Raw genomic sequence first — 14055 nt, forward strand, 5'->3', positions numbered from 1 at the left:
AAATGTGGGATAGATATTAGGCTTTCTAATGGAGATACTCACCTAACGTAGAAGTTGGTGGGTCCAATTTGTGTGTGTAGGTTTGCAGGTCTGGTTCAGCAGACAAGACAGAGAGACTGACTTTAAACTGACATAACTATTGGCTGCTAGCAGTGAATGGCTGGCCGCCCCTCCCCAAATTTGGGAGACCCTTTAAGGGTTTAACTGGATCTCCAGACAAAGGGTAATCAAAGGAGACTGTTTGATGTGTATTTCACATCTTCCCCCAAATGTTTCCATCTCCCCAAGTTTCCGACAGAGCAGGGACCCAAATGGCTTCCTTTAATTCAAATGGTTCTCCCTCAATCACAAAGAGAGACACTTCCTTGAGACACATGATAGCATCTTTCCTGAGAGCACTTAGCAGCTCCTTGCATAATCTCATCCATTTCCAGGGCTGGGAAAGGAAATTCGTTTACATATCAAAACCTATGGCTTCCCTTTTGTTTCAGTGGGAGATCACATGCTAGGGCCATATAGCCTGCTCAGGTCAAGATGCACTTTTGATATCAAGATGCAGGCCAGAGATTATACTGTAATTTAGATATATTAAAAAGGTGTAGATCAATGCCCATCATTTCGTAGATCAATGCCTATCAGGGTAGTTTAGTCAGCCTTATCTGCTCTCACCTTTTCTGTTGTGCTGTTCACACATGCTATGTAAGGGATTGGAGGCAGCTATTTACCTTGCTGTAGGAGAATCATTTAGAGTAGACTCCTGTTATTTCCCAGTTCAAGTTTATTATATTGTTAAATACAGATATGCTGCTGCAATTTCATCTTTTTTCTTCATCCTTCATCATTGTAATGCTGATGCTTCTAAAAAACCTTAAGCTAGAAAGAGGATGAGGAAGAAAAGTAGGAGGCTGGGGAGGTGTGAAAAGACTTTGTAAGGGCTTGTCAGAGGGCTTGTGAACCGAGTTAAACCTGTAAATATTTTAAAGATCTGACTAATCCAGATATTGGGTGCATATGTATACGATCAAGTCACCTGTCAACTTGAAGATACTTATGGTGACCCCATAAATTTCGTAGGGCTTTCTTAGGCAAGGTCCATACCCTACTACAAATTAAATTCCCACAAAATAAACATGCTGAATAAGTTGGGATTTCCTAGACACTTTGTTTTACTGCTGTCCTATACTGTACCTGTACTTTAACATTAGGAGGATCTTCCTGACAGTAAGAGCTGTTTGACAGTGAAATATGCTGCCTCAGAGCATAGCATAGTCTCCTTCTTTAGAGGTCTTTTAACAGAGGCTTCATGGTGATCTGTCGGGGGCTTTGATTGTGTATTTCTGCATGGCAGGCAGTTAGACTGGATGGCCTTTGTGGTGTCTTCCAATTCGATGATTCTAGGTATAAACATCTGAGCCAGCAGCATATCATGATCTTTCTTGTCCACTTTTACACACTGAAGGTAATAGCTCATGATGCACTCCTGTACACATTTCCCAGGTGTAAGTCCCACTAGACAGAGCAGAACTTCATTTTTCAGTCAATATGCATATAACTGCCATTTACTGCCATATAAATCCTCCCCAAAAACATGGATTCATGATTTTGTTGTAAACTACAGCACAATAATGCTATGCAGCTCCCTTCTCAAACCTGGAATAGAGGCCTATAGAACTGGAACTCTGCGGTTTAAATTATTCCACACAGGTAACTTCTTTGGTTAAAGAGCTTCAAGTATTCTACAGCAGAGGCAGAAGTATACCTTAAGAAATGCAGGGGCGTTCAAGAAAAGAGTGGGCTCTCTTTAAGTAGCATATTATTACCAGCTGGCTGCACCATAAAAGTTTATTACCTATATCATGTTAAGTACATTCAATTATGGTGCTCATCTCCAAATAATGAAAGTAATAAAGAGTATGTGACCTTGGGCATTGAGGAAGTAATAAGCTTTGCAGAAGGTTTGGGTAGTTTTGTATTCACCTGTTAGGTATATGCTTCCTATGATCATGATTCAGCCCATTAAGACTATATACACAATAGGTCTGTCACAGAATATGACAATATATTGTAGAAATACCTAGCCCTTCATTAAAGTCATTTACCCTAAGAAAACTCTTAGTACAAGTTGTTGTATTTTATTAAGAGACTTTTTTTCTTTGCAAGAGAAACGATTTCTTTGCTAGCAAAGCACCTACAGCCATTTCGCAACTGTTACTTTTCTAAAAACATCTCAGCCTTCCCTCCCACAAACATCCTTTTATTCCTTCCATCCCAAATAATCCATGCCCACACTGGTTGTAATCCTATAGCTCAGGAATGGACAACTACACCACACACACAAATATACACCTCTAAGAAGTGGGGGCATTTTGTCATTTTTTAAGCCCAGGAGAATCTTTTTAAAAAAAGAATGCAAGAAAAAGTCACTTACTCTTTCAAAAAAAAGGCATCTGCTGAGCCTAAATTAGCGGGGGGGGGGGGAATCATGGCAAAAAGCTCCCATGCCATGTTCAGAGGACCTATGTAGTAAAAAAAAATTCACCCCTAGAGTTGCACATAGCCCATGAGTCAAGCTTTGCCCACCTTTGGTATCTTCGAAGCTTTGCTGTATGTTAAAGCCCTTCTTGCTGTCTGCCATTTTTTTCCATTACTCCATTTAACTACTGCAGGCACAAGGTAGAGACAATATGAATTTCCCTTCTCATTGGCTCCAGCACTTCCCACAGGAGTCAAAAAATGTTTATATGTATCTAGAAGTATTCAAGGGAAGGGTCTTCATTAAGAGCTCCTTTAGGACATACATATATAGAATGTTTAGGCAGGTACTTCCTCAGATTGCTATATATCAGCCTTGCTTGCAGATGAAGACATAGCACAGCACAAGCCATTTCTTTCCCTGTCCCAGGCTACTTTTTATTATTAGAAAAGCAGTTTAACTAAAATAAGTTTTCTTAGGCTGCATGCACAGTGCAGAAATAATAATCTAGTTTGATGCCACATTAATGTGCTTTAGAATTCTGGGAAATGTAGTTTTATGAGACATTTAGCTTTCTGTCAGAGATGTGTAATGCCACAACAAGCATTCCATAGCATTGAGCCATGGCAGTTAAAGCAGTGTCAAACTGGATTATTTCTGTATTGCAGATGGAGCCTTAGTAATTTCAGTAATGCTGATAACACCTGTTCTTTTACTGTCCAGTACAGCCAAGGAAAATACCAGCTATCTCAGTCAATACAATTAAAACTATGTAGAGATCTTGTAGCACCTTTGAGACTAACTAGTATCATAGAATCAGAGTTGGAAGAGACCGCAAGGGCCATCTAGTCGAACTCCCTGACATATAGGAAATCACAAAGCATCCCCAACAGATGACCATCCAGCCTCTGTGTATAGACCTCTAGGGAAAGAGACTCAACTACACTCCGAGGGAGTGTGTTCCACTGTCAAATAGCCCTTACTATCAGGAAGTTCCTCCTAATGTTGAGGTGGAATCTCTTTTCCTGTAGCTTGCATCCATTGTTCCGGGTCCTGTTCTCTGGAGCAGCAGAAAACAAGCTAGCTCCCTCCTCAATATGACATCCCTTCAAATACTTAAACAGTGCTATCATATCACCTCTTAACCTTGTCCAGATTAAGGATCCACAGCCATCTTAGTCATTCCTCATAGGGCATGGTTTCCAGGTCCTTCACCATTTTAGTCGCCCTCCTTTGGACACGCTCCAGTTTCTCAACATCCTTTTTGAATTGTGGCGCCCAGAACTGGACACAGAATTCTAGGTGGGGCCTGACCAAAGCAGAATAGAGTGGTACTATTACTTCGCTTGATCTAGACACTATACTTTTATTGATGCTACCTAAAATTGCATTAGCCTTTTTAGCTGCCAAATCGCACTGTTGACTCATGTTCAACTTGTGGTCTACTTGAACTCCCAGATCCCTTTCACATGTAGTCTCATTCAACCAGGTGTCCCCCATCCTATATCTGTGCATTTCATTTTTCCACCTAAGTGCAGTACCTTACATTTCTCCATGTTGGATTTCATTTTGTTGGCCTTGGCCCAACTTTCTAGTCTATTCGGGTCATTTTGAATTTTGATCCTTTCCTCTGGGGTATTAGCTACTCTTCCCAATTTGGTGTCATCTGTAAATTTGATAAGTATGCCCTGTCATTGATAAAGATGTTGAATAGCACTGGGCCCAGGACAGAACCCTGTGGGACTCCACTGGTCACTTCTCTCCAGGATGAAAAAAAGTTGAAAACTAAAGAAAGAAGTTGGCTTCCTCAGATGCATTCGGTCTGTTGAGAAAGAAGATGTCTGTCTGTACCTGGGTCATTTTCTTGAAGAGGTTGATGTATTTCCACTCCATCCAGCTAAATTTGGTGCTTTCCATAGTAGAATTCAAAGATATAGCCATGTTAGTCTGCAGAATAGTATGTAGAGAGATCTTATAGCACCTTTCAGGCTAAAAAAAGAAGTTGGCTGCATGAGCTTTCATAGACTTAAGTCTTCTTCCTCAGCACTAAATGCATCAAAGGAAATAGACTTAAGTCTACGAAAGCTCAGGCTGCCAACTTCTTTCTTTAGCAATTTTAGTTCTACCAATTAAAATTAGTTTCATGCGTGCTCTCAACTTGAGGGGAAGGCAATGACAAACCTTCTCTGAATAAATCTAAGTAACACCCATAAAAGGTTAAGCTTAGGGTCACCATAAATCAGTAACAACTTGAAGGCACACAACAACAACAAAGCTGTCCCAATAAATTGCATATACAAGTCCGATCTGCACAGTAATGTATCACATCAAGATGGCCACATGATGGTAGTGGGCAGGCATCTGAGAAGCTGTCTGTATAATTTCTGAAGCTAACCCAGCAATTTGCTATAAAAATATCAAGGCTCTAGCTTCATTTATCATTGTTGGAGAAACCAGGCTAAGCAAGTATTTATTTCAGCCATGTGAAGAAATGTGAAAGATGCAAGGTGATCATCAACCATTACCATCCTCCCTGATGGATTGTCAAGGGGGGGCAGGAATTAGCCTGCTGTTTAGGAGCCTATAGATTCCTGATAGCCAAAACACTTTTACTTACACAATTTTTTTATTAACATTCACATAAAAGATCTGAATTGCCACTGACAAAATTGGATTATAACTATACATACCAACATTTAGAGATGCAAAGTACCCCCTTAGTAATATTATTTCAAGCACTGTACTTCCCAACAAGGAAGAAGACAGAAGCTGAGGTGTCTTCCATAACTGGAAGCTTTTTCCCCCAAGCACTCACTTTGAAACCTGATGTCACCTTTTTAAAAAAAAAATTCTATCTGGTGTTCCTTATGGGATTCTGCTAGTCTCTTGTAGAATTCTAAATCAAAAGCAACAGACAGCCTATCTAAGTAATAAGAACTATGGAACTTCAATGGCTGTGTAATTCTAGCCTCTTAAACAGAACAGAGTCTTCAGTGTTATGGTGAAACTGATAAAGCTTTGAAATCAGTTAAAAATATCATTTCTTTATATATTACAAGGGTGGGGGAAGATCAATTATTATATCATCCAGGGTAGCCAGGAAATCTTTAGTTGATTGCAGAGTATCTGACAGATTATCTGAAACAGTACCAAAAAAATATATACAGTAATCAGCATTTCACGTTAGTTACATTCTGGTGGTTTTGATTGTCCCGTGACCTAACATCACTTCAGGACCCCATTATATTCACTTGTTTAGTCATCCACATTTTGACAGCTCTTACTAGGAAGCCATCAAATTCCATTTACAGTATTTGCTCAACTCAGTCTCATTCTGCACCTTTTCAGTAGAACATTACAAGCCTTAACTTGGTCTGAAAAATAAAGATATAGGCACAACTTACCATAACAGCATGAAATCAAAGGTGGATCAACAGGTGCAGAGATTGTGCTTGTAAGTCGGTCAGATGCTTTTTCAAATGTCATGAGAGGAACACCAGTCAATGACAGGTGGCTCAGTCTGTGCTCCTCAGGAACCTCAAAACTCTCAAAGTCTGTTAAAAAAAAAACCACATTATTTTATGTTGCTTTCTATTCCATCATGGCATAGGAACACTGATAAACTTAATCCAGTAGCAAAGCTGCCTCAGTGTTTCATGTACTGAATCTGTTCACTTTACTCTCCATTGGTCTAGCATAGAAATTCCATTTACCAAAGTATCTTTGACACTTCAGCAATATAATATCCTTATACTTCAGTCATTTAAAATAATCACACTCTCATCCCCATTTTGCCAAGATGAAGATTATAATTAGTTGTTACCTAGAGGATTATAGGGAAAGAGATTCTCTTTTTCTGGACAGTCTTCAGGAACCATGCTGCAGCCTTCAACTTTATTTGTATTCTCAGTAGCCTTGTGAAAATAAGGGGGAGATAGTTAAAAAAAAGATAGAAGTTGCTAGAAGTTGCAAGAAGCTGTGTCTTCATCTGGTACACTTTCTTGGGCCTTTTACAAATGTCAATTCTGCTATCTAGGTCAAAGCTGCTAGGAGAACAGCTCTGTGCGGCTTGTCCCATCTCTGAAACATTCCAGGTCTTTAATGGAGCTCATTGCTTGCCTCCACTCCCTTTTTTGTGTTTTTTTAATACTGTAAACCTGTTGCAAGAAACTTCTAAAGAAACAATCTTATGTAAGCTGCTCTGGGAGGATTTCCGCAGAAGAAAAAGGGGGGGGGGATACATTAAATAGAGGTCCCACAGATACTCTATGCTTCTGTGTATCCAGGAAAACATGACAGTTTCTGGCAAACTCCGCTGGAATAACCTCAGGGGACTACAGTCAGAATTACAAAGGAATTCCCTAGCACCGGAGCATCATTTAGGTTTCTGAACAGGTTCCTCTCACCCCCAGCCCCTAAACACAGAAAAGCAGTTTTCTTTCTGAAACAACTACACAGAGCTTCCAATGCCATGGAAAGAAAGAAAAAACTCAACTACCACCGATACTTTTTCTTCTAATTGATCTATAGCAAATCAGCAAAAAACCAAAACATTTTCCACCCCCACCACCATGTAGGTTTCTGCAATTTGAACAGAACATTTTCTATGACTTCTTCCTTTCAACGTTTTTTCTTCCATTTTGCTTTTTTATTAGGGTACACCTACTTCTCTACAATCCCCATTTGGGATCAAGACTTTGCTACAGCTTTTTCTTTTTAAAAACATTTATTTCCACACTCCTCCAAGGACCCCTAAATTTGCTCTACATAATCTGTTTTCTTTTCTATTGAAACAGTCACAAGATCCAAAGTCACAACTTGCAAAGTTTTTTATTTCTCTTCCTCTTGCAGTCTCTAACACCTATTTACCATGAGAAGACATGATTCACAAGGAAAAAACAATAACACTTGGAAAAGTAGAAGGCAGTAGGAAGAGAGGAAGACTGCATTCCAGATGAATAGACTCCATGAAAGAAGACACAGCCCTGAGTCTGCGAGACCTGAGCAGGGCTGTTGATGATAGGGGGACTTGAACATCTCTCATTTATAAGGTCGCCATAATTTGAAGATGATTTGAATGGCAGTTAACAACAAAATGGTATTTCAGAGAGATGTGTACCTCTCTTCAAGGACCATGCTATTTTCTATGCATCTTTGTATTTGGCAGTACCCAGTGTATTTTGGAGATATGTTTTCAATTTCCTCATAGTATATTTGGAGTTAGTTTTAGTTCTTGAACAAATGATTAATTACTACTCAGGACCTATCTATGGTCTGACTTCCATGGCTGGTGAGAGGGTCTGATGGACTCCATACCCAGACTGGAATCTTGCAGTTTACTTGTATGCAAGATATTTGAATATGTGCGGTCACAACGTGTTTTTTAATTCCAAAATATCATACACACCACAACTATTACAGGTACCCATTAGTTAATTCACCATGATAACTACTCTGTTCACAATAATACCACAGTAAAGCATAAACGGAAAACTACTTAATAGATTTAGCATGGGATAGGCAAAGTTCAGCCCATGGGCTGCATGCATGCAGTCCCCAATGGCCCACAAGGAGTCAAAAATATTGTCTACAAATAACATTTTGCTGCTAAATATCGTCAAATGCACCCTAAGTGTGGAGGGCAATGGCACCATTTTAAGAAACGCAAATCAGGTGATGGGGCTAAATAACTCACCTATCCACTCCAGAAGTCAGGAAACATGATGATGCATCCTGATACTGCTGGTCCCAAAGATTTCATGTGGGATTACCCCAATCGAAGAGAACAAGCACACTGATACTAGCTCCAAGACCCAGAGCTAGGTTGAAGAGCATTTATGCAAGGTGGTACGAAAGTCTTGAATGTTTAATCCATTCTGTATCTCACCCACCCACACTTTGCAAAGAGTACAAGGCAAGAGATGTTTGTAGTGCTACAAACATTTTATTGTGCTTTGTGTTTTAACATTTTAGACGGTAAGCCTAGGTACCAGCTCCCTATTTTCACCTCTAACTGGGGAAAATGGAGGCATTCCCCAACTTATTCACATTCCCAATTAAGAGGATGAGCAAGGCAAATTGGACCATAGGTTCCTTCATTAGGTTTAATACAAACTGAGGAGTCCTTATCTTTTGTTGAAACTGCTGGGCCAATAAAATATAGACAAAACAGAATACAGTATCAGTTCTACTCACCTTTTTTGTAAATAACTTATTTCCTTTAGGAAACTGAGTCTTTGTTGCTGACAAAGGCCTATTCACATTTCCAAGAGCCTTCCTGACCGATTGAGAGGTTACAATAGCTAGATTTACATTAGCTGTCCTTCCAACAAGTGGAGTCTTAGGATGAGACCTTTCAATAGAATTCTTTGCTGTGGAAAGAAGCAGTTATCCAACAAACTTAAGACCTAGGATTCAAAAACCTCTTCATTGTTTATATGTAGTTTTGCACTGGACAGAGCGCCAGGTAAGCCACAGAATTACTGATGACTATTGCTGTTAATATCACCAGCAATTCAAGGAAGATGACAGTTGTTGCAAATGCAGGTTCCATTATGCTACTCTAAAGCAAGGCTACACAGGAATTAATACAAGTCCTGTAGACTTCATCACTCGGACAAGTGAAAGTCTAGTGGGGAAGAAATCAGCATTAAGACAGTATCTCTCAACCCCGTGCATCCTTCATGACTTGCAAAGTGAGGAAGGGAGAGTTTTCAGTGTTGAGAGTATTACTATGACTGAAATAGAAAGGAAAACAATTCATATTTTCTGTTCTTTCAACCTTATTTTTCATCTACAAGGTATTTGATATGGTAAAAAAACTGTCCTCTGCTCATTGCTGATTTTTACATAGAGGCCTTATTAAAAGTCTCTTCTTAAAGCATACATTTTTATCCTATCCATCGTGGAACTCAAAGTAGTATAGATAGGGTTTCCAGAGAGTCTCTCATTCAAGCACTTATGAAACTCTCATCTACTGCAATTCAGTATTTTGGCTGCCTATGAAATGTAACCTTGAATGTTGTTAGCAACTATGTTCAAGCTGTGTGAAATAAATACACAGCTGACTACTGCTTTACTACTCACAAGGTGCTGTCAGGAGTCTCAGTCGATCCTTAGAAGTAGTAACCAAACCAGTGTCACCATTTTCTTTGTCTATAAATATACGCGTTGCCATTCCCTTTGCATCAGATGGCCCTAAAACAGATACAATTGCAGTAGTACATCCTATGTTGCTTACTTAACAATGTCTCAGAAATATGAGCAACATTGTGTGTTTGGGTGTGTGCATGAGCATCCTCAAATTGCCTGTCAATTTATGGTGACCCCCATACATTCCATAGGGATTCTTGGGCAAGGAAAAATCAGTGGTAGTTTGCCAGTCCCTTCTTCTGAAATATAGTCTATTATCACCTGGTATTCATTGGCAGTTTCCCATCAAAGCACTAAACAGGGCTGACTCTGCTTAGCTTTCAAGATCAGACAGATCTGATGCCTTTAGAATATTTCAGCCCATGAGAGACAGCATTGGAAGGAATTATGTCTCACTCGTAAGTGAGAGTTTATCTCCAGAACAGCCTACAGAATTCCTTAGACCAAGGCAACAGACTGTTTACCATGACAGAGTTTCCAAAGCAGAACTGGGACAAACAGTCCAACAATTTGTATAAAGAATTTAGGTCCAAAACACACTGCAGAAAAATCCAGTTTGAGACTGCTTTAACTGCCCTGGCTCAGTGCTCAGGAATCCTGGGGATTGTAGTTTATTGTAATAATAATAAATATAAATAAAATTTTTATTTTTATACCGCCCTTCCATAGATCAGGGCGGTTGACAGCAAAACATCAAACAACATATACATCAGGGTTAAAAACAATTACACACAAACAGAATAAAACCCCCGTTAGCCAGTCCTCTTTGCCACAGAAGAGGAAGGGAGGCCCACTGGACTTTAATCGGGGAATGCAAGCTGAAATAGAAAGGTTTTTAGGTCCTTTCTAAATTGGGCCAGGGAGGTGGCCGAGCGGAGCTCTGTGGGCAGCGTGTTCCAAAGGGCCGGGGCGGCGATGGAAAATGTCTTCCTCGCGGTGGAGGTCAACCTAGCCCCTGGCACCTTAAGTAGTTGCTGCCCAGATATTCTGAGGGTGCGGGACGGAATGTACGGGGAGAGGCGGTCCTTCAGGTATCCTGGGCCCAAGCCATTTAGGGCTTTATAGGTCATCACCAACACCTTATATTGTGCCCGGAAGCGAATAGGCAGCCAATGCAGATCTTTAAGCACCGGTGTAATATGGCTGGCCCTGGAAGTTCCAGTGACCAGCCTGGCTGCCATATTCTGTACCATTTGTAGCTTCCGGGTTTGGTATAAGGGTTGCCCCATGTAGAGTGCGTTGCAGAAATCCAATCTCGAGGTTATCAGAGCATGTACTACCGTTTCAAGGTCTCTCTGGGCCAGGTATGGGCGCAGCTGGCGAATAAGTCGAAGCTGATAACAGGTGTTCTTGACCGTCGCATTCACCTGAGCAGTCAGGTGTAGCGACGAGTCAAGAAGCACCCCCAGACTGCGCACGGAGTCCTTCACAGGGAGCGTGACCCCGTTCAGGACAGGTGGAACTACCACCATTCCTGGACCAGGGGAACCTATCACAAGTACCTCCGTTTTCTCTGGATTCAGCTTGAGTCGGTTTTCCCTCATCCAGCCCATTACTGACTCCAGACAGGCCACAAGAGGAGAGACACCATCCCCAGTCACTGCATCAGTTGGAGACATAGAGAAAATTATTTGGGTGTCATCAGCGTATTGATAACCCCGCGCCCCATGTCTCCGGATGATCTCTCCCAGCAGTTTCATGTAAATGTTAAATAGCATGGGAGACAGAATGGCTCCTTGAGGGACCCCAGTTATAAGGGCCCTCTCATCGGAGCACACGTCTCCCAGCTGCACCATCTGGGACCTCCCAGAGAGGTAGGACCGGAACCACTGGAGCGCAGTGCCCCCGATTCCCACCTATTGTGGCACCAGAGCTCTCTGACAGAGAAGACTAAATGTCTTATAAAATTACAGTTTCCAGAATTCCCTAACACTGAACCAGTGCAGTTAAAGCAGTCTCAAGCTGGGTTATTTCTGCAGCATGTTTTGGACTTAAGACAGCATTCACTAGCTCCCAGTCACTTCCAACAGAAAAATAAAAACTGACAGCTTATTTGTACCACTACAATCCTTAAAATACTTAGTAGAAGTCAATTTGCAAATATAGAAAAAGTTTTTTAAAAGTAAATAAATCAAAAATTAGTCCCTTTGACATTTGAGAACATTTTCGATGAAGCCACTGTTTCAACAGTCACAAGGGTTTGAGATATATTCATATAAAATCAACATCTAGCAGCACACTCATATTTCTGGCTTAAATTATACAGCTTCCATTTTACATTACTACTCACCGAAACTACAGTCTCTAGAAGGGAACCAAGTGAAGTTGTTGTAAAGCTGAAGATTTGGACTGGAATTGCAAAGCGACAATGCCAAGCCAACACACCAGTATGATTTTGCAACACAGGGCTATCTTAGTTGAGGTCTTTAGCAAAGCAGTTTCAACCAACCAGAAGCAGCTATACAGTAAAAGAAAGAGAACACACAAACACTGAAACACATAAATTATTACTATTATTATTATTATTATTATTAGTTGTTGTTGTTGCTGCTGCTGCTGCTGCTGTGCCTTCAAGTCATTCCTAACTTATCGTGACTCTTAAGGTAAACATGGGACCCGGGATGGTGAAGTGGTTTGAGCATTGGATGACAGCTCTGGAGCCAGTGTTCGAATCCCAGCTTGTCCATGAAACCCACTGGGTGACCTTGGGCAAGTCACACTCTCTCAGCCTCAGAGGAGGGCCATGGCAAAGCCCTTCTGAAGAAATTTGCTAATTGTTTCTAACTAGAGGTTTACAGTTAAGTCGGAAAAAACTTGAAGGTACACAGCGCCAACAAAAGCTAACTTATAGTGGAGTTTTCTTGGCAAGATTTGTTCTGAGGTTTGCTCTGAAGCTGAGAGAGTGTGACTTGTCCATGGTCACCCAGTGGGTGTCCCAGCTGGGAAATTAACCCTGGTCTCCAGTCACAGCCCAACACTCAAACCACTATGCCATATGTTGGCTCTCTATTTACTAGTAGTAGTAATAGTAGTTGTATTCCTTGTCCTTTCTATGTTATTGCTTTAGGGAGGGGGGTTAAATCTGAAACAAACATTCTTGAATACTAAAACATGAAGCAAATTTTAATTTAAAAAAATAATAATCCCAGATCAAAAGAGAAACCAAAGTTAAACACTTTAAAATAACAAAAACCCACTCCCAGCTGGTTAATCACAGCCCACTCACCGCGCCTTCAAAGCAAGATAATGGAGCAGCTCAGCTTGGTACAGGAACCGTTTTTAAATCGTTAAGCTCGTCCCTCATTGGCTGCCTCTCCCTACACAAAGGACTCTAACGATCCTGATTGGCTGTTTGGCTAAACCAATAGTGGGGGGGAAGAGGGTGGGCTGGGCTTGTTGTGTGCCTTCTAGTAGTTTCCAACTTATGTTGACCTTAAAATTGACCGTATCATAGGCAGGTGTAATGGTTTGTGTGGTGGACTATATAGGAAATCAGCTGAGACCCATCCACACTTCACAACTATAGTGCTATGACCCCGCTTTAACTTCAGTGGCTGCATCCACACTGGAGAAATAACCCGGTTTGGCCCCGCTTTAAAGCTGTCTGGCTCAAGGCTATGGAATTCTGGGAGCTGGAGTTTGTTGTGGGTCCCACAACAAACTCCAACTCCCAGAATTCCATAGCCTTGAGCCAGATAGCTTTAAAGTGGGGCCAAACTGGGTTATTTCTCCAGTGTGGATGCAAGCCCTGAAGTTTAGAGTTTGGTTAGAGGCACCAGAGGAGCTTCCTGGCTGAAAACCCCCCAAAAAGACCTAGGCCTGTCTAAACTTCCAATCCCAGGATTCCATAGGATGTGGCCATGACAGTTAAACTGGATTTATAACACTGGTGTGAAAGGACCCCTAGGGTCCAAAGCTACATTTAAGCATGAAAAAGCAGCTGGGTGACCTTGGGCACTACTATGGCCCAGAACACACTGCAGAAATAACCCAGTTTGAGACCGCTTTAACTGCCCTGGCTCAATGCTAGGGAATTCTGGGAACTGTAGTTTTGTGAGACACTGAGCCTTCTCTGTTAAGGAGAGCTCTGGTGCCACAACAAACTACAAATCCCAGAATTCCCCAGCACTGAGCCAGTGCAGTTAAAGCGTTCTCAAGGTGGATGATTTCTGAAGTGTGTTTTGAACCAAGGTCCTTAGCCTTGTCTGCCAAAAGAGAAGCGCTGGTGCCTCACAAAACTACAAACCCCGGGGGTTCTGTGGTTCTGGAGCCAGAGCAGTTAAAGTGGTGTCACTGGATTATTTGTACAGTGTAGACCAGTGGTCCCTATACAGTGCTCGTTAAGGGAATTTTGGACTTCATCTCCCATAATCCCAGAGTCTTGGCCAACATGGCTGAGACTTCTGGGAGCTGAAGTCCAAAATCTCTTA

At 41.3% G+C, this 14055-nt stretch overlaps 1 protein-coding gene across 2 annotated transcripts; it reads right to left on the minus strand.

The window, feature by feature from the left end:
* Positions 1-5080: 5080 nt before the first annotated feature.
* PTTG1 (PTTG1 regulator of sister chromatid separation, securin) lies at positions 5081-13929 on the minus strand. Of its 2 annotated transcripts, none has more exons than XM_042455851.1 (7): positions 13872-13929; positions 11916-12083; positions 9560-9670; positions 8669-8844; positions 6297-6387; positions 5878-6027; positions 5081-5611 (listed from the first exon to the last, which is right to left on the minus strand). In XM_042455851.1, the coding sequence occupies exons 3-7, from the start codon at positions 9648-9650 to the stop codon at positions 5526-5528; spliced, it is 594 nt and encodes a 197-aa protein (XP_042311785.1). In that variant the 5' UTR covers positions 9651-9670; positions 11916-12083; positions 13872-13929; the 3' UTR covers positions 5081-5525. The 2 variants fall into 2 exon arrangements, with proteins under 2 accessions (XP_042311785.1, XP_042311784.1); XM_042455850.1 differs by lacking the exon at positions 13872-13929 and adding an exon at positions 12852-13181.
* Positions 13930-14055: the final 126 nt, after the last annotated feature.

The sequence above is a fragment of the Sceloporus undulatus genome, chromosome 2, assembly GCF_019175285.1.
Source record: "Sceloporus undulatus isolate JIND9_A2432 ecotype Alabama chromosome 2, SceUnd_v1.1, whole genome shotgun sequence".
NCBI classification, from domain to species: domain Eukaryota; kingdom Metazoa; phylum Chordata; class Lepidosauria; order Squamata; family Phrynosomatidae; genus Sceloporus; species Sceloporus undulatus.